This window comes from Leptinotarsa decemlineata, unplaced genomic scaffold, assembly GCF_025532065.1.
Source record: "Leptinotarsa decemlineata unplaced genomic scaffold, Ldec_3_MD MMD2_tig00000591_RagTag_RagTag, whole genome shotgun sequence".
Lineage (NCBI taxonomy): Eukaryota > Metazoa > Arthropoda > Insecta > Coleoptera > Chrysomelidae > Leptinotarsa > Leptinotarsa decemlineata.
Window position 1 is genome coordinate 126908 of NW_027412552.1, and position 23570 is coordinate 150477.

The following is a 23570-nucleotide window of genomic DNA, read 5'->3' on the forward strand; positions in this document are numbered from 1 at the left end:
AGCACGTACTTTGTGCCTGCCCCGCTGAGAACCGAATCAGGTTTTTAGAGTTCAGCAGATCCGTACTCTTACATCTTACCTGAAAGACCACTCACCATACAAACTAATCAGCTTCGTAAAGAAGGTGGGTTTATTTAGTCGAGTGTGAATAGGTGTGAGCCACGATAAATCCTTGCGGGTTGCGGTGGAGGGTCGAATAGACCCACTCACTTTGGTCTCAACCTAACCTATATCCGAAGAGAATACTCTGAAAGGGGCCAGAATAGAAATTGTTGAATTTTTCGAGAAAAACTAATATTCATCTTTAATAATAATAATAATATATACTTTATTGTCTCAAGAAGGTATTCTTATTGACAAAGTTTACATAGCTAAGATATAAAATACATTTAAAAATATAGACTCACAAAAAACATCAAAACTAAAAACAACCTTAACAAATCTTTCTCAGTAAGAGACCTTTGTCTATATAGAGTCCTAGAAACCTAGCGCAATCTTTATTTTCAATAGTTCCGTTAGCTAAGGGTAAATTTTCAAGATCACATTTAAAAGAGATCATATTTGTTTTGCTGATGTTGAATAATAATAAATTTGAATCACACCAAGACTTTATAATTGAAATGTCTCTGGATATGTTTTCATGAAGATTATCCACTGATACACTATGCCACAAAAAACATTGGAGGTATTTTAGACAGATCGGAGGTTGAAAATGGAAATAAACCCATCGTCGTGTCGTGGGATCATGTTCACTCGGATTCTTACGACTAGAAGCCACAATGAAATTTTTATTTTGATAGCTGTTGAATTAGGTGCATATCAGGAAGTTCTCCATAGGAAAAGTGAGAGTTTAGAAATACTTGCGACTATTTTCATATACCGGTAAAATTCTGAAAATAATTTGTAAGCAAAACAATGGCGGTGGTATAGCGTTCCAAACAAAATATTGAAACATTTTGGTTCGCCCTTAATTATTATTCGCCCTATATATTCTACACAAAAAAAATTCATTTTGCGTAATCTTTAATTTATCTAAAAATGATTAATAAACCACTCTAATAATTACTCTAGATCTCTGTATTTATCTTGTCAGTATCAACATCCATCATGTTTACATGACATTACACAACAGGTATTACATAAATTATATTGCGAAGGTATTAATATCCTCTCGTTCCTGGTCCCTCATGGTCAATTTTAAAATTACTTTCCTCGTACTAGGGGATAATTCAATTAATTCGAACCTGATAATTAATTGATATAATTCATAAACGTATTTCAGTGCCAAGAGATACAAGAAGCAGCGTAATTCTAATCTAGGCGTGGTTTGAAATTATCTTGTTGTAGTTTATTGTTTTCGCAGATGGTTATAATGGTTCTCGATATTCAAACTGTAAGTGCTGTGAACAATGAAAAAGTACCCAAAAAGAAAAGAAATTTCAAAAGAATACATCAGTACTTCAAGGAATACTGTGACAATACAAGTATTCATGGATTCCATTATTTAGCTGAGAAAAGAACCGTTTGTGAAAAGTAAGTTGTGATACTCAGTTTGAAAAATTCATGGACGATTGAATGTTTTATTCAATTCCGCAAAATACCCTTTCATATACACTAATAGGCGTAATAAGTGCATTAGTACGCCATATCAGTTTTTTTTCAAATTATCTATATGTGATGAATAGAAGTCGATAAATGTAACAAACAAACGATATTGTATTTCTCAGTAATTTATTCGAGAAGACAAAAATGAAATAGCATTTTGAAGCTGTTCTAAGCTGCCAGGTGGATCATTTCTGTAACTCCAAACACGTTCTATCGGATTCATGTCTGGTGAGTTCGGTGGTCAATCCATCCTTGCAAATCCTTCTTCCTCCAAAGCGTTTTGCACAGCCAGTGTCCGATGTGGTGGGGCATTATCATTCATAAATACAAAACCGTCCTGACTCCAGGCTTGAGGCCAGACCTCAAATTCCCCATATATTGAGAGGGTTGTGGTTTTTCCTCCCCTAATGTTGCAAGCTTTATCCTTGACAGACCTTCGCAATAGCATATTATGTGCACGGAGGTTTCCTCATCCTCTTGGCAAAGTCTGCTTAGGGCTGTGTCTGCCAGTCCGAAGTTGTTCATGTGTTTGTTGAGTCTACAGTGTCCCGTCAATAGCCCGACCAGAACTCTAGTTGATCGCCTATTCAGACTTGGTAGTTACTCCGTGAATTTTGGCGATGACTCTTTAATGAACTCTTTGGCCTGTTTCATACCCGGCACCTTATTCCACCATTTTTGAGATTGTTTTTCCTTCCAGTTGCTGTTAGTTTTTCGCAGCGCTTTTGCTGTACCACAAAAGGGTTCTGGGCCAATAGGGGAGCATCGTGCTCCTTCTCGTGCTAGTGAATCAGCCTCTTCGTTGCCCTTGTATCTTTTGTGGCCTCGTACCCAGGCTAATGACAGTCTTTTTAGACTACCTAGTTCTTTTAGCTTTTCTAGGCATGGAGCTAATTGCTTTTATAGCTGCTTGGCTATCAGAGTATATTGCAATAGTTTTTTCCTTAAACTCTTGCCTTAGTAACTCTTCTGCGCAGTGACGTGTTGCTGCCGTTTCTACCTGGAATATCGTCACTTTTTTACCTAAGCTCAGTGAGACTTTTGTCTTTGGTTTAGTTATATAGATTCCTGCTCCTACACTTTTTGAGCTACAGTTTTTGAGCCGTCTGTGTAACAGCAATCTCTGCATTTATTGGAGGTCCTCCCTTCCATGCCTCTCTGCCTGTTATAATTGTTCTGAGGTTTTTTCCGAAGCTATTCTGGGAAAGCATCTCATCCGATGGCATTCCCATTATAGGGTCGTTTTCCAACTCTTTGTTCAGCTCGGTGTACCTCTTACAGTGCGGCATGCTTTCAGGCATTTGCTCTCTGGTCAGTCTACTGATGACTGATCTGGCTTCCCCTTGAATATATAGATGTAGTGGCGTTAGGTTCAGCAAGACTTCGAATGCTGCTCTTAGAGTGGTTCTCATAGCGCCCGCGGCAGCCAGGCAAGCTTGCCTTGGAATGCCACTTAGCCGTCGAATCGCCCCAGCCTGCTGAGTCTTTGGCCACCCACAAATACCACCGAGCCATATGCTATCATGGGTAAGATAACCCTGGTATATAGCCATATGGTCATTTGTGGTTATAAACCCAAGTTTCAGAAGGATTCGCAGGAAGTCGCAGAATAAAACCTCCAAGTTGTCCTATTGTGACATTCATAAGGCTTGGTGATATTCCATTGCATGCAACAATTATAATAATAATAATAATACACGTTTATTAGAATTGAAATGAAAGGTACATAAAACATAAGCAGTCAGCAACAAATGAACATGTGAAAAAACCACTATAGGCGGGGCCTGTGCGTGGATGAAATGGGGTTACATATTTAATGAGGTATATTAAAATATAAGGTAAGTATCAGGTTTTTCTTTTGTATGGCATGATTAATCAATAAGACTGTGAATTGTTGTTCTGGGCAATGAGAAAATATACAATTTCAGGTGATACTTGAATGTAGTTGGCCTTGAAATATTTTGAATTTCAGCTGGAAGACATTGGTATAGTTTGGGACTCAAATATGTCAGACTTTTTTGTCCTTTTGATTTCCTCATAAAAGGAGTCAAGTATGTGAGTTGTCTGTTCCTTGTATTGTATTGATGTTCCGGGTTCTTCAATTCGTGCTTAGAATTATGCTGTTTGATGTTACTACGTAAAAAGAATAGTTGTCTTGGATCCATAATATTAGTTTCATTGAATAATCTATCCGATGGATATTTTATATCTTTATTGAATATAATTTTGAGTAGGCGCTTTTGAACAATGATTAATTTTTCGAGGTGAGACTTACTTAAACCTCCCCATGCTAATATTCCATACACAATATGTGGTTCCACTAACGCCTGATATATCGTTCTCATTGCTTTGAAATCTAGAATATATTTAACATTTCTGAGTTTATAAATTAAAAACTGTATTTTCTTAGTGATGTATTCGATTTGTTTATTCCATTTCAGGTTATTGTCTATCATAACACCAAGGTATTTGATCTTATTACAGCTGCATATTGAGATGTCTTCAGTGATTTGCAGGCTATCATAAGAAGGAGTACTTCTCTTATCAATATGTATGGGTGGAAAAAATGTTTTTTTAAAGTTAATTGTTGAAAGTCTATAGTTGAAAAAGGCTTCAATATTACGGATATCGCTTTCTGCTTGAATTTTAAGTAATAGCCAGTCTTCATGGCTGTAGAAAATTGCAGTATCATCCGCATGATACTGCAATTTTCTACAGCCATGCTGCAATCATCTTCATTTGTATTCGATGTTGCAGAATTTGCTGAATTTGACAAATAATGTAGACTCTTTCGAGAAGTTTTCTCACTTGCAATCATATTTCAAGCATGAAGTTTTTTATGATGATAATGCTTTCGAGTTGAGAGACCTGAAACTCTTCTTCTTGCGGCCAGTCTCAAATTACCTACACTGTAGGTTAATGGACTGACACCTATCAGAAAACAACTATTCCCCGGGCTAATACTACGAAAGGCGTTGGATTAGCCAGGTTGGCATAGGCAGGGGAGTAGTTGTTTTCTGATAGGTGTCAGTCTATTAACCTATAGTGTAGGTAGTTCAGACTGGCCTGAACGAATTGTTCTTTTAGATAATTTGATTTACGGCTAGTCTCTAAGTACGCTCACTCACTTTTTGAAATACTGATGACATCGGAACCTATTTGTGCAGTTATTGTAGCAAAATTTTTATTATTTCAGGATTTTATGGTTGGTACTAATAACAACGGCCCTTGCATCTTGTGGCTACCTCATCAGTCAAATTTACAGCAAATTCAACCAGAGCCCTGTGATAGTTAGTTTCGCTACTAAAGAATCTCCAATATACAGTATACCTTTCCCTGCTGTCACCTTCTGTCCAATGTCAAAAGCGAGAAAGCAACTATTCAACTTCACTGATGTTATTTACAAAATGCGAGATAAGAAAAATCTGACTTTTGAAGAGTGAGTATTTTTGACATGTAAGGAATATTGGGGAGGTTTAGCCATTAAGAGGGGTTGAATCTGTTATTCTAATATCCCATCATGTGTGGATCTACAAAATGTCACAAATGTACTGCCTAACACCAAACATGGCATATATGCTTCAAATGATTGAATTATAACATGAGAATAGGTCCCTAATAAATTGTTTTGGAAGTTTTGTCCGTTTTAATGTAGCTCCATATCTCAATTAATACGAGGGTTGCCTTTTATATTTCGGGATAAGCGAAAAAAAACAAATATTAATCATTGAAAATCACTTTATTGTTTTTCAAAATTAAACCCATGAAGTTCTATACACTTTGGCATGCGTTTGAACCAATTGTCGAAGCACTTTTGCCACTCTGATTGAGGTATCTCCAAAACATGCATTCTGAATGCAGCAACAGCTTCTTCAGGTGTCAAAAAAAGTTGACCTCTCAGTTTGTTTTTCACGTGCGGGAATAAAAAAAGTCATTCGGTGCCAAGTCAGGACTATATGGCGGATGACTCATCAAATTGATGTTTTGAGTGCTCAAAAATGCAATTGTTTGAGCCGATGTGTGAGAGCTCGCATTGTCGTGGTGAAGAGTGATCCGTCTTCGGCGGTTGGTTTTCCTGATTTCTTGGTAGACAACTGGCAAACAAATTGTTGTGTACCACTCAGAATTGACTGTTCTGGATTGTTCTAGTGGTACGGTTGCGACATGTCCAGTTTTTCCGAAAAAACAGGCGACCATTTGCTTGGGATTGCTTCGTGCGCGAACAACTTTTGTTGGATATGGCTCTTCTTGAAACACCCATACAGTCGACTGCTGTTTACTTTCGGGCTCATACGCGTAAATCCACGATTCATCATCACCTGTCACGATGTCATAGACATGTTTCGAAGCACCGCGATCGTATTTTTTGAGCACTTTTCGACCAATCGACACGAGACTTTTTTGAGCAATTGACAAATTGTGTGGGATCCAACGCGAACAAATTCTTTGACAGTCAAATGTTTATGTAATATTGAATGTATACAGTACCACTAATGCATAAGGTTGTCTCAATCTCACATTAGGTCACATGACGATTTTGCGATATCAGTTCGCGCACAGCATCAATGGTTTTCGGAACAACAACTGATATTGGACGACCTTCACGAAATTCGTTTTGGAGTGAACTACGACCACGATTGAATTCACCATCCCATCGAAAAACACTGGTCCTTGGAGCTTCATCGCCAAAAATTGAATTAAGTTCATTGCTGAGTTAATACACGTCGAAAGTTGTAAAAAATAATCGAACGAACCTTTTTCCTTCAACGCTAGACGCCATGTTATTTTTCTTTAACTCCGCACACACCTTGTATACTTTGACGTTGGCCATGTTTTCTTCTTTAACGCTGGACGCCATGTTTCTTAATCCGATTTTATTATTATTTTTATAACCGCTATCACGCTCTTCCAACGTTTGTTTGAAGGTGATTGACAATGTTTCGTGATGAATTTCACTAGTTCGGACTTCCATTGTCTACTATATAAAATGATTTGAAATCCCTGAAACAAGTAAAAAAGAATAATTAAACAAGAATAGTTGAAAATAACAATTATATTAAGCAACAATAAACCTGAAATGAAATGATAGTGAAATAACCTACAAGTAAAAATATAATAGTTGAATAAATAAAAAATTAAAGGAATGCAAAAAAGAAAATAATAAAAAATAAAGTGTAGAGATTCCAAGTCACGTTAGTTCACGACGTTTCGATTGTTGGTATCTACAATCGTCTTCGGGTGATGACTGGACTGATTCCTCCGAGAGATGACTATTTTATAGGTCGTTGAAATACTTTCACTTTCTCTACTTTCCATTTTCCGCTTCACTGATTCCGTGAGGGATGACCGTTTTTGGCGGGAGTTGGTCATTTTTCGTTTGATGATGGGTTTCCATATGTTTCGTATATCTACGCTGGCCTGGCTGAATATATACATACATGTTGTCCAATATATACATACATGTTGTCCAACAACGTATTCAGCCAGGCCAGCGTAGATATACGAAACATATGGAAACCCATCATCAAACGAAAAATGACCAACTCCCGCCAAAACGGTCATCCCTCACGGAATCAGTGAAGCGGAAAATGGAAAGTAGAGAAAGTGAAAGTATTTCAACGACCTATAAAATAGTCATCTCTCGGAGGAATCAGTCCAGTCATCACCCGAAGACGATTGTAGATACCAACAATCGAAACGTCGTGAACTAACGTGACTTGGAATCTCTACACTTTATTTTTTATTATTTTCTTTTTTGCATTCCTTTAATTTTTTATTTATTCAACTATTATATTTTTACTTGTAGGTTATTTCACTATCATTTCATTTCAGGTTTATTGTTGCTTAATATAATTGTTATTTTCAACTATTCTTGTTTAATTATTCTTTTTTACTTGTTTCAGGGATTTCAAATCATTTTATATAGTAGACAATGGAAGTCCGAACTAGTGAAATACGCTCTTCCAACTTATTAGAACGCGCTCGGATATCAACCGCAACACATATCTACCAACTATTCGCATTCACTTTCAATATCCCTTGCTAGCGACAAGATTATACTCAAAAGCTACCACACCGAACGTCCCGCGTTCAACTCCCCAAAAACTTTTTTGTATTACTTAGTCTGTCTATGTCTAGTCTGTCTGCCGTGACGTCACGGCTGTCTGCCTGAATTATTTATGTCCTCAGAAAATTCAAATCTCCCGCCACAATGTTCTGAGATGCAGAAGCGTGCACTCTGATTGCGCGTGACAGTTTGAGGACGCTACGTGACAATTTGGTTGACTGGATGGTCTGTATACCTTGCTGAGAAGTAACCTGGCTGGTGTGATGACGTCACCGTCTGCCCCAACTGACACTACTTCTAGTAGCGAGACAGACGGCAGGCGGTGACGTCATCACACCAGCCAGGTTGCTTCTCAGCTCGCAAGGCAGACAGACCATCCAGTCAACCAAATTATCACGTGATGTCCTGTCACCCAGTGGTGAACCAATCAGAGTGTACCAAATTGTCACGTTGCGTCCACAAACTGTCACGCAACTCGCCATTCAATCAGAGCACACGCTTTTGCATCTCAGAACATTGTGGCGGGATATTTGCACAGCACAGCACAGTTTTTCGCTCAACACATTTTTGTTTCGTGACGTCATAAAAAAGTTTATAGTTATGAGATTCGAGCCCAGGACGTCCGCGTGGTAGACTTTGTCCTTAGCCTCTACACCAACGTAAGATATTGAAAGAAACTGCAAATGATGGGTATTTACAGCGTAAGTTTTGTCGGGACCGAAATTGACTCATTTCATATACTTGACCGCATTTTTTTTTATTTCCGTAGAATGTTAGGAAAGTTGTAATCATCATTATCATGTTGAAGATAGGAAAATATAGTTACGTAGATTTGGGAAAGAATTATTATTTCATGTAAAGATTTGTATGTGTGTGTAAGAGCGAGAGACGCGTGTAACGAAATTGAGGCAAAGAGAGTTGGAGATGGTATCGATGTTTCACGTTCCTAGCGCATCAGGTGTTGTCGGTTGTAAAATAAATCGTTGTTTATGAGGCAATGTAGCATCGTCGGTTTTAAAATTAAGTGTGAACGCCTCGATGAAAATTGGAAAAGCGTGATAGCAACGCGGTTGAATTATAAAAATAATAATGAGCGAAAAATCGGATTGAAGAAAAAAACATGGCGTCCAGCGTTACAGCAAAAACATGGCTGCCATCGAGATAAACAGGGTGTCTCATCATTCAAGAAAAAAAACCATGACTTCAATGTACATAGGGTGTCTCAAAATACGCCATTAAAAAAAATTACAGTTTGACAGGGCTCTATCGTTTTTACGTGCGACCGTTTTGCGTGCGTTTTCGACCGTTTTTTGTGCGTTTCGACCGTTTTTCGTGCGTTTTAGATCTTTTCGCGTGCGATTTCTCTATGTGTATACAGGGTGTCTCAAAATACGTCATTTAAGGAACAAGGCAGTTTAACAGGACTCCATTGTTTCAACGTGTGATTCTTCAATGTACACAGGGTGTCTTATTCAAGAAACATGGCTGTCATCGAGGTATACAGGGTGTGGGCAGCGTTAAAGAAAAAAAAATGACTACCATCGCGATATACAGGGCGTCTCAAAATACGCCATTTATTAAAAAACATCGTTTCTGGCTCAAAATCCAATACTCTTTCTTATGGAGGTTGAATTCAGTCATTTTCAGACCTGGTAGCGGAATCTTGTGGAATACCCAACTCGAAGTAGATGTGACGTGTGTGAGAGTTATACGATGCAATATGTATGTGTATATGAGGAAGAAGGTGATGACGTTCGTGCCGAAATGAATCTTTTAAGTTACTCTAAACAACACAAATAGCGCGCGTATGTCAGAACGTTCTGAGTACGTATAAGCTCAAAAATATCCAACGTTACGATAGAGCTGCCAGTTGCCAGATTGCAACACAAGGGTTGCCAAATCTCCAAACATAAAAGGCAACCCTCGTATTTATTCTACTTCGCTCTTTTCTACATGATATCGTTGAGCAATCATCGGCCAATCTTTCTCTACGAATTCAAGTTGAACGGAAGCAGGTATAGCCACCTGCCTGATATTCAACAATTTTCTGAATGCACACATAAAATAGAAATAAAAATTCATGCTGAAAAATATTGACGACTTATTAGAAAATCACGAATTTGTTTTTCAGTAAACTTAATGGGCAGTATATGTCGCTGGTCTGCGATTTTGGCACAGAGCTATTTCCACAGAACGAAACCTTTACAGATGACTTTTTTCAAAAACTGGATGAGGTATTATCGCTATGGAAATGCATCCTGAATATCTTTTGAATTGCAATTGTACTGGTTCCAGATAAGAATACCGCTGAAATATCTACTTTACGAATGTAAACTAATGAATGTTGAAGTCGACTGTTTCAACATATTCACGCCTATAATCCTCGACGAAAGTGTTTGCTATACTTACAATATGTTGGACAGAAGTGAGATTTTCAATCCAAATGTGTAAGTATATTTTATATGAGAGTCATCTAGTGTTTCAAATTGTTCTATGTTTGTGTTTTATGAATATTTTTTGAGTATGTTATATTTGTGTATGTGTTTTATGTATGTTGTATTTATGTGTTTTATGTGTGTTGAAAGTGACTGTTTCAACATATCAATTTCGATAATTATGGATGAATGTGTTTGCTATGTTTGCAATATCTTGAACAGAGTGATTTTTCCCAATCCAAACATGTAAGGTTGTCTTATATAAATTGTTTTCTTTATTAAAAACCTGAAAAGTCATGTAGTGTTTCAAGTTGTTCTATGTATGTGTTTTGTGAAAATTTTTCAAGTATGTTATATGTATGTGTTTGGTATATGTTGAAAATGATAGTTTCAACATATTCACTTCGATAATTCTAGATGAAATTTTTTGCTGTGTTTGCAATACCTTGGATAGAGTGAGATTTTCAATCCAAATATGTAAATGTGTTTTATATAAAAGTCATCTAGTGTTTCGAATTGTTCTATGTTTGTGTTTTATGTATGTTGTATTTATGTATATTACCTGAAGTTTTTTCCCAACACCAAATCGTTATTTTCAACACCTCAACATGTGTTTTGATCACCAAGTGATCATCTTCATGAGACTGTAGAAATAAGTAAACATAATAATATTATGAATAACGATGACGCTACAATACCAAATAACATACTATACAGGGTGTTCCTTAAACACATGCTGATATTATATTCAAGGAAGTAATTCTTAGACCCATTTTAAGAAAAAACTTCCTATGGACGTATGTCCTAAACGCCTTAACTTTTGAGATGCAGGGTGGCAAAGTTTTCAAAAATAATCAGTTTTTTATTAATAACTGAGATAATTTTGTAGACATCTTTGGCATATTCGGTACATATGTTCCATGCCTCAAGGCGCATTTTCTGATGTACACAAATTTGTATTTTTTCAAACAGTGGCATCCCTATGGGTTTCGCATTGAATATTTTTGGGGAAAAAGTACTACGCCAATGCTTTCTTCTCAAAATAAAATCATTTTTAAAATCCACATTTATTTTTGAGAAAATTTGATCTCCTGGTATTTCTTTGTCCGACGCATGATTTTCACTCAAAAAAATAAAAATCGACAGAAAGCAAATTAAGAAATTAGATCAATTATAAATGAATGAGAATCTGAAAATTGCTTCATAACGCATTACCAATTCCCTAATAATATTTGAAAACATAATCTGCTAAAAAATAAAATTTTCACAAAAACGAGTTTTATTTTATTTTGTGACAGTAAGTCTAAACGAATAGCACAAATTTGTTTATTAGTAATAATACCAAAACTGATTATAAAAATTGTTGGAAGTGGCCACCTGCACTTAGTATGCATGCTTCCGCCCTTCTACGCATGGAATTACGCACCCGTTCAAATATTCCCGGCGCATTTCGTATAGTTTCACACGAGGTAACTATTCGCTCTCTTAAATCTTCTAAAGTATTAACGGGAGTTTTATACACAAGAGTTTTAAGGTGACCCCATAAAAAAAATCTAAACTGTTGAGATCGGGGGATCTTGCTGGCCATTGCTGAGGTCCTCCGCGACCTATCCAACGATTAGGATGAACTGTATTTAAATGGTTTCGGACAATTACACTGAAATGAGCAGGGGCGCCATCGTGCATGTACCATATTCGACTCCTTAACGCAAGTGGCACATCTTCCAATAACTCAGGTGAGTCTTCTTCGAGAAAGTGTAAATAAGAACAACCATCAAGGCGTCCTGGTAGAAAAAATGGGCCTATTAGATGATCACCTATAATTCCTGCCCATACATTAACCGAAAATTGATGTTGGAAATGGGTTTCGGTTATTGCATGGGGATTTTCTTCAGCCCCACACATGATTGTTATGAAAATTTTGAATGGCATTCCGAGAAAAATTTGCTTCGTCTGTGAACAAAATTTGTGTCTCAAACTGCGGATTTAGTGCAATACTTTGTAGATACCACTGACTGAAGTTCACACGCTGTGGAAAATATCTGGGGAGTAATGCCCGCACTCTTGAAATATGGTATGGGTATAACAAAAAATCAACCAAAATACGCCAAACAATTTGATAACAAATATCCAGAGTTCTAGCGATCTTCCTCGTACTCGTCTCAGGATGTTCCTCAATTTCTTGCAGCACCGCTTCCTCAATTTCAGGAGTTCTTACTACATGAGGTCTATCTTCCGGAGTCCCTTTCTTGAAACTACCAGTTTCCCCAAGTCGACGATGAATATTTGAAAAGGTTCGGCTATCTGGTAAGGCACGATTAGGATATCTTTCCTGATTAATGCGCCTGATTTCTGTTGCATTACCATCGGCAAGGCCATATACGTAATGCATTTGCGCCATTTCCGCATTCGTATAATTTACCATATTTACTGATATTCGGAAAAACAGCGGACTACCAAAATAACTTCAATAACACTTCAAAATCAATCAAAACGCGCTGTGACAGTTTTTAACACCAACACCTTACTTTAAACCAACATCAATATTAGCTACTGACGTTTGTACATACAGAGAATTCGTTTTTTATTGCTATGGTGGGTACGCTGTTTTTTCTGCTTTTAATCTTTGAAAGAAATCACATATCGACAAACTCCATATTTCCAAGAGGTGCAGTAAATAAATTCTGCTACACGTCATTTATTCCAGGATAACTAAATTAATGTTTTCAAAAATTATTAAGCGGTGCTGCGTTATGACGTAATTTTAATTGAGAACAGTGCATCTGACAACAAACAAATACCTTTTAGATCCTCAATTATTTTGCAACAAATCTGATCTCTTAGTTTGCTTTCAGTCGATGCACGATACCGCATCAGATTTTTAAGGAATGTATCCTTAAGTAAAGCGATTTTTAATTTTTTGAGCGAAAACCATGCATCTGACAAAGAAAACCCAGTCGATCAAATGTGCTCAAAAATGTATGGAGATTTCAAAAATAATTTTTAATTCAAGATAAAGCAGTGGCGTAGTATTTTTTTCGCCAAAAATATACATTTCAAAACTCGTACGTACGCCACTGGCAGAGAAAATTAAGAAAATTGTACATCAGAAAATGAGCCTTGAGGCATGGAACATATGTACCAAATATGCCAAAGATGTCTACAAAATTATCTCAGTTATTATTAAAAAACTGATTATTTTTGAAAACTTTGCCACCCTGTATCTCAAAAGTTAAGGCGTTTAGGACATACGTCCATAGGACGTTTTTTCCTTAAAATGGGTCTAAGAATTACCTCTTTAAATATTAGCATGTGTTAAAGGAACACCCGGTATAGCTTGTTAAAATACTATTATTAGATTTACGACTATTACATAAGGACACATTGTAAAAATAAATTTAGATAGGCAATATTGTGAAATAAATTTTTATGTAGCTTGAAAATTGTTTTATATATAGCTATAACAGTTAAATATTACATAAGGACATATTGTAAAATTAATAGATGTGGCAAATTGTAAAATTAATTCAAGACACCAAAGGTGTGGTATACATGTATTTGTCGTTTATCTGTATGGTTTACCTGTATAGCATGGATAGGGTTGGCTTTGCAAGTTTTCCAGTTGAATCTTCCCTTGAAGATGATCACTTGGTAATCGAAACACGTGTCGAGGTGTTAAAAATGACGATTTGGTGTTGGGAAAAAACTCCAGTAAGATTCATTACTACACCAAAGGCTCCAAACAGTGCATCATACGTATTGTATTTATGTGTTTTATGTATGTTGAAAGTGACTGTTTCAACGTATACATTTTGATAATTCTGGATGAAAGTGTTTGCTATGTTTGCAATATCTTGGACAGAGTGAGATTCCCAACCCAAACATGTAAGTATGTTTTATATAAAAGGTTTTCTATATTAAAAACCTGAAAAGTCACGTAGTGTTTCATGTTGTTCAATGTATGTGTTTTATGAATATTTTTCAAGTATGTTATATGGATGTGTTTTATGTTGTATGTATGTGTTTTATGTATGTTTTTGATGTATGTTGTATTCATGTGTTTTGTGTACGTAGAAATTGATTGTTTCAACAAATTCACTTTGATAATTCTAGATGAAATTGTTTGCTATGTTTACAATATCATGGATATAGTAAGATTTTCAATCCAAATATGTGAGTATGTTTTAGATAAAAATCTTTTGTAAATTAAATACCTGAAATGTCATGTACAATTTCGAAAGATCAGGAAAGTGTTTCATGTTGTTTTATGTATGTTTTTCCATGTATGCTGTATGTATGTATTTTATGTATGTTGAAGTTGTCTGTTTCAACATGTTTACTTTGATAATTCTGGATAGCAGTGTTTGCTATGTTCACAATATGTTGTATAGAAGTGAGATTTCCATTCCAAATGTGTATGTTTTATATGAAAATTTTATCAATATAACACCTGAAAACTCACTTCGAAAGGTCGTGGAAGTGCTTTATTTTCCCACATTCTCGAAATTTTTCATACATGAATTATTTCCACAATCAGAATTTTCTACAAACAAAAAATTGGACTTCATTGTAGTGCATTGAAAACACTATTTTCCAGATTCCACTTTTCCGATTATCACGAAAATTTTCAAAAATCGAATTGGTCTATAGATGAAGGCTACGCAAAAAACAGTGGAAGGGAAAGCTATCCGACCAGGGCATTTCTCGCTGGGGCTGACAATTCCCTTCAAATAACTTTCATACAGAATACCACCGATTTGGATTATTTGTGCTTGGACGATATTCAAGGGTTTAGTGTGAGTATTGAAAACCAAGTTACTTTTTGGAAATTTTCAAAGCATTGTTATTGATGATTGCTATTGGAAATAATTCACTGGAATATAGAGCATTATTAATTAGGAACCATCTGTATACCGTAAACCCACTCACACGAGGCAGTATCTGAATCACGAATCCAACCACCGGAAAGGGAATCATCAAGACTCTAGTAAACCATGCTTTCAGACTCTGTGATACGAATAACAGTCTCGAGAAGAAACTAGGCATCATCGAAAAAAATCTTCAACGGAATGGTTGCTCCAGAGTGATGGTGGAACAAAGCTTGGCACAAGAAGACAAGAGCCTCGCAAGGAATAAAAGCTGTCACAACCAGTGCTTGTCCTTTCCTACGTCAGATGATTGTCCAAAAGGATGAGTAAATAAATTGATGGATGTAGCCGCTACTACGTGGTAGGAAATCATAATGAAGAAAAGGAAAATGAAACTTTCTATGTTTTTACCAGTTTTATTTGTAACTAACGTTACTGCAGTTTCGTCCTATATGGACTCATACAACTTATACAATAAATTTTTGTAAGCTTGAAAATGTCCGTGTATGACGAAACTGCAGTAACGTTAGTTACAATTAGAAGTGGTAAAAAACAGAAAAAGTTTCATTTCTCTTTTCTTTCAAAGGATGAGAAGGATTGGGTCCAAATTCAACATTAGAAACTGCTTCGTATCCGGAAACACACAACAATTTTGATAGCGGTTTGTGAAATGAGGACGCGGGTTCCACACTGTGATTTGTTTTATTGGGTCTCAAACTTTGCATAAAACCACGAATGAAATCAGTTTGTAAATGAATAAGTCAACTAACGTAATTTGATGTATTATTGTAGAAAAGGATATGTGGTAGGTTAGGTCAGGGTAAGGTTCAAAGTGAGTGGGTCTATTTGACCCTCTACCTCAACCCGTGAGGGTTTATTGTGGCTCACACCTATTCACAGTCGACCAAATGAACTAAGCTTATTAACGACGCCGATTAGTATGTATGATGAGTGGTCTTTCAGGCCAGATGGTTTGAGTACAGCTCTGCCGAACTCTAAAAACGTGATTCGGTCCCCAGCGGGGCAGGAACAAAGTATGTGCTCTGCTGTTCTATCATTTTCCAAACAGAGGCGACACACACTGTCCTCCGACAGTCCGAGTCTCTGCATATGATGATTTAAATGACAGTAACATAAAAAAAGGCCTGTTAGACATCGTAGTTCATCACTACTGTAGTCCAACAACTGTTCAGTATCAAGCTCCGAAGAGTGAATAAACGCCTTGGGGTAAGCCAGTCCTGGAAGATTCTGCCAGGAGTCCATAAACCTTCTAACTATCCAGGTGTTTAATTTTTGTCTGGCAAAGCCTAAAGCGATGTCAATGACAGGTTCTGGCTCGATGAAACTGCTTGCAGCGCCCTTCTTCACAAGAAAGTCAGCAGCCTCATTGCCTTCTAGGCCAGTATGGCCAGGAATCCAGACCAGAGACAATCTGTTGAGTCTTCCTAAGGAGGAGAGTCATTTTTGGTAATTTGCTACCAATTTATACGTTGCTCGGCAGAAGTCAAGATCTTCCAACGCCGCTTGACTGTCCGAGAATAATTTTATTGTCTTGTGTATGAGGTTGGATTTTTCCAATCTCTCCGCACACAATTCAATAGCTGATAATATTTCCTTGTCCCGGAGGATCTAGTCCTCTCTACTCGGAAACCGTACTTTATGAGGCAGTTCGTAGTTGACAGTTGGAGACATAAAGTCAGCTGTCATTTCCGGAATGTTGTGACTTTCAGTGTCAACCAACAGTTTGCATTAAATTTATTTATGCAATTGGCAATGTGCACAAGTCTATATGAAGTCCATCTAGCCTCTTCCTCCAGAAAAATGTGGAGAGGAGGTAGATATAGATGGATCTCGATGACCGCTGGCGGTGTGATTCTGATGGCACCACTGATGACTAGACAAGCCTGTCTCTGTAAGCCAGAGAGCTTCGCCTGGGCCATTTCCTGTAAAGCCTTCGTCCACCAGGCAATTGCATCACATAAATACAATAGATTTGTTTGGGACCTAAACAATAAGTTTCACCACCCATTTTCTCCTCCTGGTTAAGGGGATTATCACAGCACAGCCTGAGAAAGCACAGACATGTGCTTCCTCAGGCACCAACTGTGAACAACATCCATCGTTCGGAGGATATTACAAGCTACCCTTCCCGACGTGGACCTTGCCAAGATGACAAGGTCATCTGCATAAACTCGCAGATCTACTTTTCTTCTGTCGATGGCATCAAGTATACTATCCATCAGGAGCAACCACAGAAGGGAAGATAATACCCCACCTTGAGGGCAGCCTCTAATAACTCTGAACCTGATGGTCTCGCCTTGATGAGTCGTAGTTGCAGTTCTGTTTACCAGCATGGCATAGATCCAGCCAGTTATGGGCGATTCTATACCTTTTCCAGCCAGAGATGATCCTATAGATTGAGGTAGTGCATTGTCAAATGCTCCTTCAATATCAAGAAATACAGCAACCGCAATCTCATTGTCAAGGGATCGAGGGATTTTCTCTACAAGGTTGTTTAATGCTAAATCTGTCGATTTTCCGGTTTGATAAACACACTGGTAGTTAATGAATTGATGGATGTAGCCGTTGTTACTACGTGGTAGGAAATCATAATGAAGAAAAAAGAATTGAAACTTTCTATGTTTTTACCACTTTTATTTGTAACTAACGTTACCGCAGTTTCGTCCTATAAAGGCATTTTCAAACTCATACATTGTATGTATACATTTAATGGTGGTAAAAAACATAGAAAGTTTCAATTGTCTCTTCTTCATACTGGTGATAATTCAGGGGGGATGCTTATAATGCCACCCTCCTGATGTGTCCATCCAGTATCCTCTCGAGTCCTTTCAACAGGAAGGATGTAAGGCTGATTGGTCGTACCGATTTAGGGTGTGGGTCTTTTTGACCCACTTTAGGTATATATGGTAGGAGGAAGGAAACAAAATGAAGAATTTGTTTCCATCCCATACTGGTGTATGTGTAGTTGTCAACACTTGCTGAATTCATTTAGGCAAAATTTCTTTTCCCGATTGTACTTCCCGATGAAAGCAGGTAGTGTACAGTTATTATTCCTCTCAATCATTCGGGTATCTCAGCGCACAGCTAGATCTGCAAATTTGTAATTGTATGTACTGTGTTATCCATGTATAATTTTTCAGGTACTACTCCATGCACCTTATACCATACCTCTGGTAAAGAAGCAATATTTTCAAGTCCCTTTCGATAGAGCAGCCATTGCTGTGGTCCAACCAAAACTGATGACGACTTCAGAGGCTGTGAAAAAATACAGTCCAGAAAAACGCGAATGTTACTTCACTACAGAGAAAAAGCTCAAATATTTCAAGCAGTACTCTCCTACCAACTGCAAACTGGAATGCCTCTCGAATTATACTGAACAGGAGTGTGGATGTGTTAATTTTTACATGCCTAGTAAGTGTTCTCATTCGCAAATATAATTTTGTGATAATGTTCCTGAATGATGCATTTTTAATATATTTTCGTATTTCAATATTATAGTTTCGTGTTATCACTGTGAAGTAACCCTTAATGGATCTTTGCACCTTTCGAAATCGAGTAGAAACGTCGGGTAAACATGTCATATTACTGTTTTGTTTATTCCAGAGGAGGTTGCGTTATTGGCCATGTACGATTGCGCACGGCTGGTATGAACCTCGAAGTAGGAATGGGTCAGTTGAGGCTGAGCCTATGGAGAGAAGCGCTTACTGCGCAACCTCTGTTGCAGGCAACTAGGGATGCAATTGAACCCAGGTTTGTGTATAATAAACCTTATAAAATGCAAATAAAACAGAACACAGAGTCAGATGCTACAAATGCAATACGCATATATACAGATGGCTCAAAAACCAAAGAAGGCTCAGAGTGTGGAGATCACTAAGCCTAAGGATTAAGTGGGGAATGGAAAAAATTACCAGCGTGGTTCAAACAGAAATGGCTGGTATCTCAAACGCCACAAAAGAAATAACCAGAAAAGGAATTTCTGGCAAAAACATAACAGTCTGCACTGATAGCAGACAAGCCCTATTATCCTTGAACAGAAAACGTGTTACCTCAGGGCTAGTACTAGAGTGCCACCAAGATTTAGCCAAAGCCTCGGTACATAATAACATTATCCTGAGGTGGGTTAAAGGGCAAGACAGGAGTAAAGGTAATTACATTACCGACTCTTTAGCCAAGAAAGCGCCTGGACTAAGAATTTTAAGACCCAGTGACACCTACGGCCTGATGACTTCAACAATTGCGGAACCAGCCAAACGTCACACCCATGCTCAATCCCTAAAGAGATGGGATGAAATCTAAGGATGCACCCTTGCCAGGATCGCCCTTGGCGACCCTGGGAAGCTGGCGCCGAAGAAATATCTGGCGATGACCAGGAAAAATCTACGCTCAACATTTGGATTTCTGACTGGCCACTGCTAACTAAGGAAACACCTCCACGTGGAGCTGGTGGATACACCTCTATGCAAGATGTGTGAACAGGAAGATGAAACTGTCATGCATGTCTTATGCGAATGTCCGGAGTTATCGTCAACTAGAGAGTGTGTGAGGTGAGTCTTGGCCTACACCTGCCGATATAAAGGAGATGTCTCCTAGTGGCCTGTCCACTTTCCTGGAAAGGACAGGATGGAAGATGACCTAGAAGGACAACTCCTCGGGAGGATGCACAATGGGTCACATGTGGCCTAAGTGCTGTGGGCCTACACGCTCCCTCCCTACTTTACAGATACAGAGATACTGAACAGGGGTGTGAATGTGTCAATTTTTACAAGCCCAGTGAGTGTTTTCATTCGCAATTATAAGTTTGTGATAATATTTCTGAATGATGTATTTTTATTATATTTTCGTATTCTCTCTGTGAAATGAACCTTAATGGACCTTTGCATCTTTCAAAATCGAGTAAAAGCGGTGGTCGTGACTGAAATTTTTTATGAACTTGACAACACCCTGAATGTTGTTTTCCTGTATTTTTTAATCCAGACAAAATAGACGAAAAGAGGGCAGAGGTTTCCAAAAAGCTGAATTTTCATACATACCTTGGATACGTCTATGGTAATGGAATGTCAAGGTTTGTTTTTGCGTATATCTATTGAATGGTAGAAGCTACCGGGAAAATACTTAATTCAGAGAAAGTTCGTAAAATTTTCTATAAAAATGGTTTCGATACAGAATTATTCTTTCAACTCTTCAATTATTGACACCAGTCTATCTGATCATTACACAACTTCATTGTGTATCCGCAACGTTAGTAATAATAATATAGTTTTTCGAACCAAACGTGAAAATATCAGTATTATAAAAATATACTGTGAAAAATTAAACGGCATCCTAACCAATGAAACATGGGCCCATGTTTTACAATGCGAAGATTCCCAATGTTCATAGAATAATTTTATATCATTTTATACCATAGAACCAAGCTACTAAACATCAACTATATAAAAAAAAAAAGAAATTACGATAGATAACTCAGGGTTTGATGAAATCGATAAAAAAAGACATCATGAAAAAAAGGTTGAAGAAATACTACTCAAATGAGTTCAAAAATGAATTTACCCAATATAGAAATGATTTCGGCACATTTCGGATATGCAGTTGGTTAGTACCTCGTCCACTAGATGGAGTGACATTCTGTTATCCGCTGCAACTTAGGAAGAGGAATGAAATACTCTGAAAGAATTCCGATTTTCAATTATAGAACATCATTGACTTTAGGTCGATAATAGCCACTTTTTCGGATGGTAAATCAACAATAACAACTAGTAAAAGTTCAAAATTCCTGGGAATTGAGCTAGATTTTAGACTAGATTGGAAATTTCCTCTGGATACTTTGTCAGAAAATGTTGCAAGGCATTGCTATGCCCTAAGAGTCATCACTAAAACAATAAATGTTCAAGCGTCAATGTCTGTCTATATGCACAAGTCCACTCAAGACTTAAATACGGCTTAATTTTTTGGGGTACATCTGTGAACGTTAAAAAAATGTTTTCACTTCAAAAACGTTGCCTTAGAGTTATTTATAAATCCAAACAAACTGATAGCTGTAAACCTTTATTCATAGAAAAGAAAGTACTGACCCTATACAACATAATGTTTATTAAAAGCAATCCAAAGCTTTTTAACGACTTCGATAAAGCACACATCTACCCAACAAGAAATAAAGCAGATGTTGTTACTAATATTCCTAATTTTACTTATATTCAGAAAAATATACCGTATACTCTAATAAAAATCTATAACAAACTTCCAAATGCACTAAAAAGCCTCTCTAAAACAACACTCAAAAATAAACTTTAAAACTTTTTTCTAAATAGAGCATAATACTCAACTGATGAATATTTTAAAGATACCATCCCTTCAGATTTTACCTGCTAAAATGTCTCACATTTAATTGATTTTAATTTTTAAATGTTTTTAACTGTATATTTATTACAATGACATGTTCTACGCTCATCTGGGCATTTTACTTCATTGTAATAGAACAAATAATAAATAATAAATAAAAATATTGCATTGATGAGTAGCTAATGAGCCCGAAACCGATCTGCATGTGTGCCCGTTCCAAAATTGAAGGTCGACTCTTTTAGTTGTATTGCCAATTGCATAGGCAGGAAATTTTCTGTGAAGATTCCTGCACTGACGGCTGTCGGATATAATCCAACGCCCTTCGTGGTACTAGCCAGGGGAGTAGTTGTCTTCTGATAGGCGTCAGTCCATTCAACCTACTGTGTAGGTATATTCGAGACTGGCTTAAACATTTAAAGTTCATTTCTATAGATTTGTTTACTGCCAGTCCTCAAGCATAGCCCACTGACTAATATTATAAAAAGACGTGGGAAATAAAAAATGAAGTCATGAATAAAATGGTAAAAAATACTTTAATTTTTTGCGATGATATGACATTTCCCAACATTATACAACAGTATTCCAAAATCTGTCATCATACCCATTAATTGGATATGTGGTATATTCATTCATGTTCTTTTTTCTGCTCCACAAAAAACATACATTTTGGAAAGTGTTTCGAAAGGAGGGATAACTATTTTTGTGTAGAAGTAACGTTCAAGTTTAATTTCAAAGTATATTAACGCCTTAATAATTGTTTGCCTCAGTTTGCTATGCCTAATTTTTCTATTTCTGATTGTGACAATTTTCAGGAGAAAAGACCACTCCCATCTGCGGAAATGGTCGTTTGAGGTGTATTCACGATGCTGAGAGTGAGTATTGAAAGAACTGAGTTCAAAGCTTCAGCTCTGAGTGCTTAACAGAAAGTGAAGCATTCCAAATTCAACTGAAGAGCTCATTTTTGCATTTCAGTGGCTTTGAAGATAATCCAACTCGAAACCCAAATTTCTTCAGACCGAGAGGACTTTTTCTGTGACTGTAAACCTCTGTGTACAGAACTGAGGTATAACATTGAAGAATCCCAGTCAGAGTGGGACTACAAAGAACAATACCGAGCGCGAGGAATTGGAGGATTTGATGAAATGGGGTGAGCTCTTTGTTTTTTGGACTATTACTTTGGACTTTTTCAAATGAAAAGACCTGGTACGTTTTTCTGTAGTGGCGTAGTAAAGGAATTTCATAACGTAACCTACCTGAAACAACTCCTTCTGTAATAAACTTCTCCATAGTGCAGAACCTGCATGCATTATGTAAAGAGTGTTTGTAATGTTCTTCGTTTGAATCACTCATTATCAGTAATGTGATCAATATTGATTTTTGAAAAAACTGTCAACTCAGCGGCCGAAACCTAGTCTGGAAAGAGAGTAAACGATGAAACAGCTGTAAAAATTGAAACCAGAAGAAATCAAGCAAGAAAATAAGTCGCGGTTCCAACAAAAAAAAAAACCATTCTGGTGATGCTCTTCTCTCACCCCTATATGCCAGTAGTTATCAGTAGAATCTGAGGTGGTCATTACTTTTCTGTCATGTATTATTCTGACTAATTCTTTTATTGGAAGAAGTTGGTACTACCAGGGTTGAAGAGTATCGGCCTTAACACATAGATGGGGCTAGTGTTATTGCATTCATCACTTTTTCAGTTGGTACCAACCTTCAGAAGAAAGCTGTTGAAATTTTATGATATTGTACTCATTGAGATGTGACTTGTTGTGCTGAGAGTGACACTACTTTTATTATTTTCAAAACAATTGATCAAAGACAATTTCGTGTTTTGATTTTACCCTGGTTCTTAATGGGAAAAAATACCTCTCAAGCGAAGCAATGGTTCGAGGAGTGTTATAAGGACTTCGCTACTTCGGAAACAACATTTTTAAATGTTGATTTGCTGACTTCACTCTACGACCACGTTCGTAGAGACACTAATGATGCAGAACGCAGTGAACGTCCAAATGAGGCGGTAACACCAGAAAATATGAGAAAAATCCACAAAATCGTTTTGAATCTTCCGAAAAGTGAAGTTGTTTGAGTTAGCTGACAGTTAAAAGATATCAAAAAACGTGTTGGTTTAATTTGCATGAGCATTTGACTCTAAGAAAGCTCTATTCAAAGTGAATGCCGCGCGAGCTCACTGTTGACCAAAAACAAGAAAGTTTTGATGATTCTGACCAGTGT

At 37.1% G+C, this 23570-nt stretch overlaps 1 protein-coding gene across 2 annotated transcripts in view; it reads left to right on the forward strand.

Moving 5' to 3' along the window:
• Positions 1-1168: 1168 nt before the first annotated feature.
• The window catches only part of LOC111513032 (pickpocket protein 28), a 30117-nt gene continuing 7715 nt past the window's right edge, over positions 1169-23570 (forward strand). Inside the window, exons 1-8 of one of the 2 annotated variants that reach the window (XM_023169191.2) lie at positions 1169-1533; positions 4802-5044; positions 9804-9906; positions 9968-10119; positions 14705-14903; positions 18137-18407; positions 22151-22210; positions 22311-22485. In XM_023169191.2, the coding sequence (XP_023024959.2) occupies positions 1364-1533; positions 4802-5044; positions 9804-9906; positions 9968-10119; positions 14705-14903; positions 18137-18407; positions 22151-22210; positions 22311-22485 (1373 nt within the window). In that variant the 5' untranslated portion in view covers positions 1169-1363. The remainder of the gene's footprint in view (positions 1534-4801; positions 5045-9803; positions 9907-9967; positions 10120-14704; positions 14904-18136; positions 18408-22150; positions 22211-22310; positions 22486-23570) is intronic. The other variant, XM_023169192.2, reaches the window with a different exon arrangement.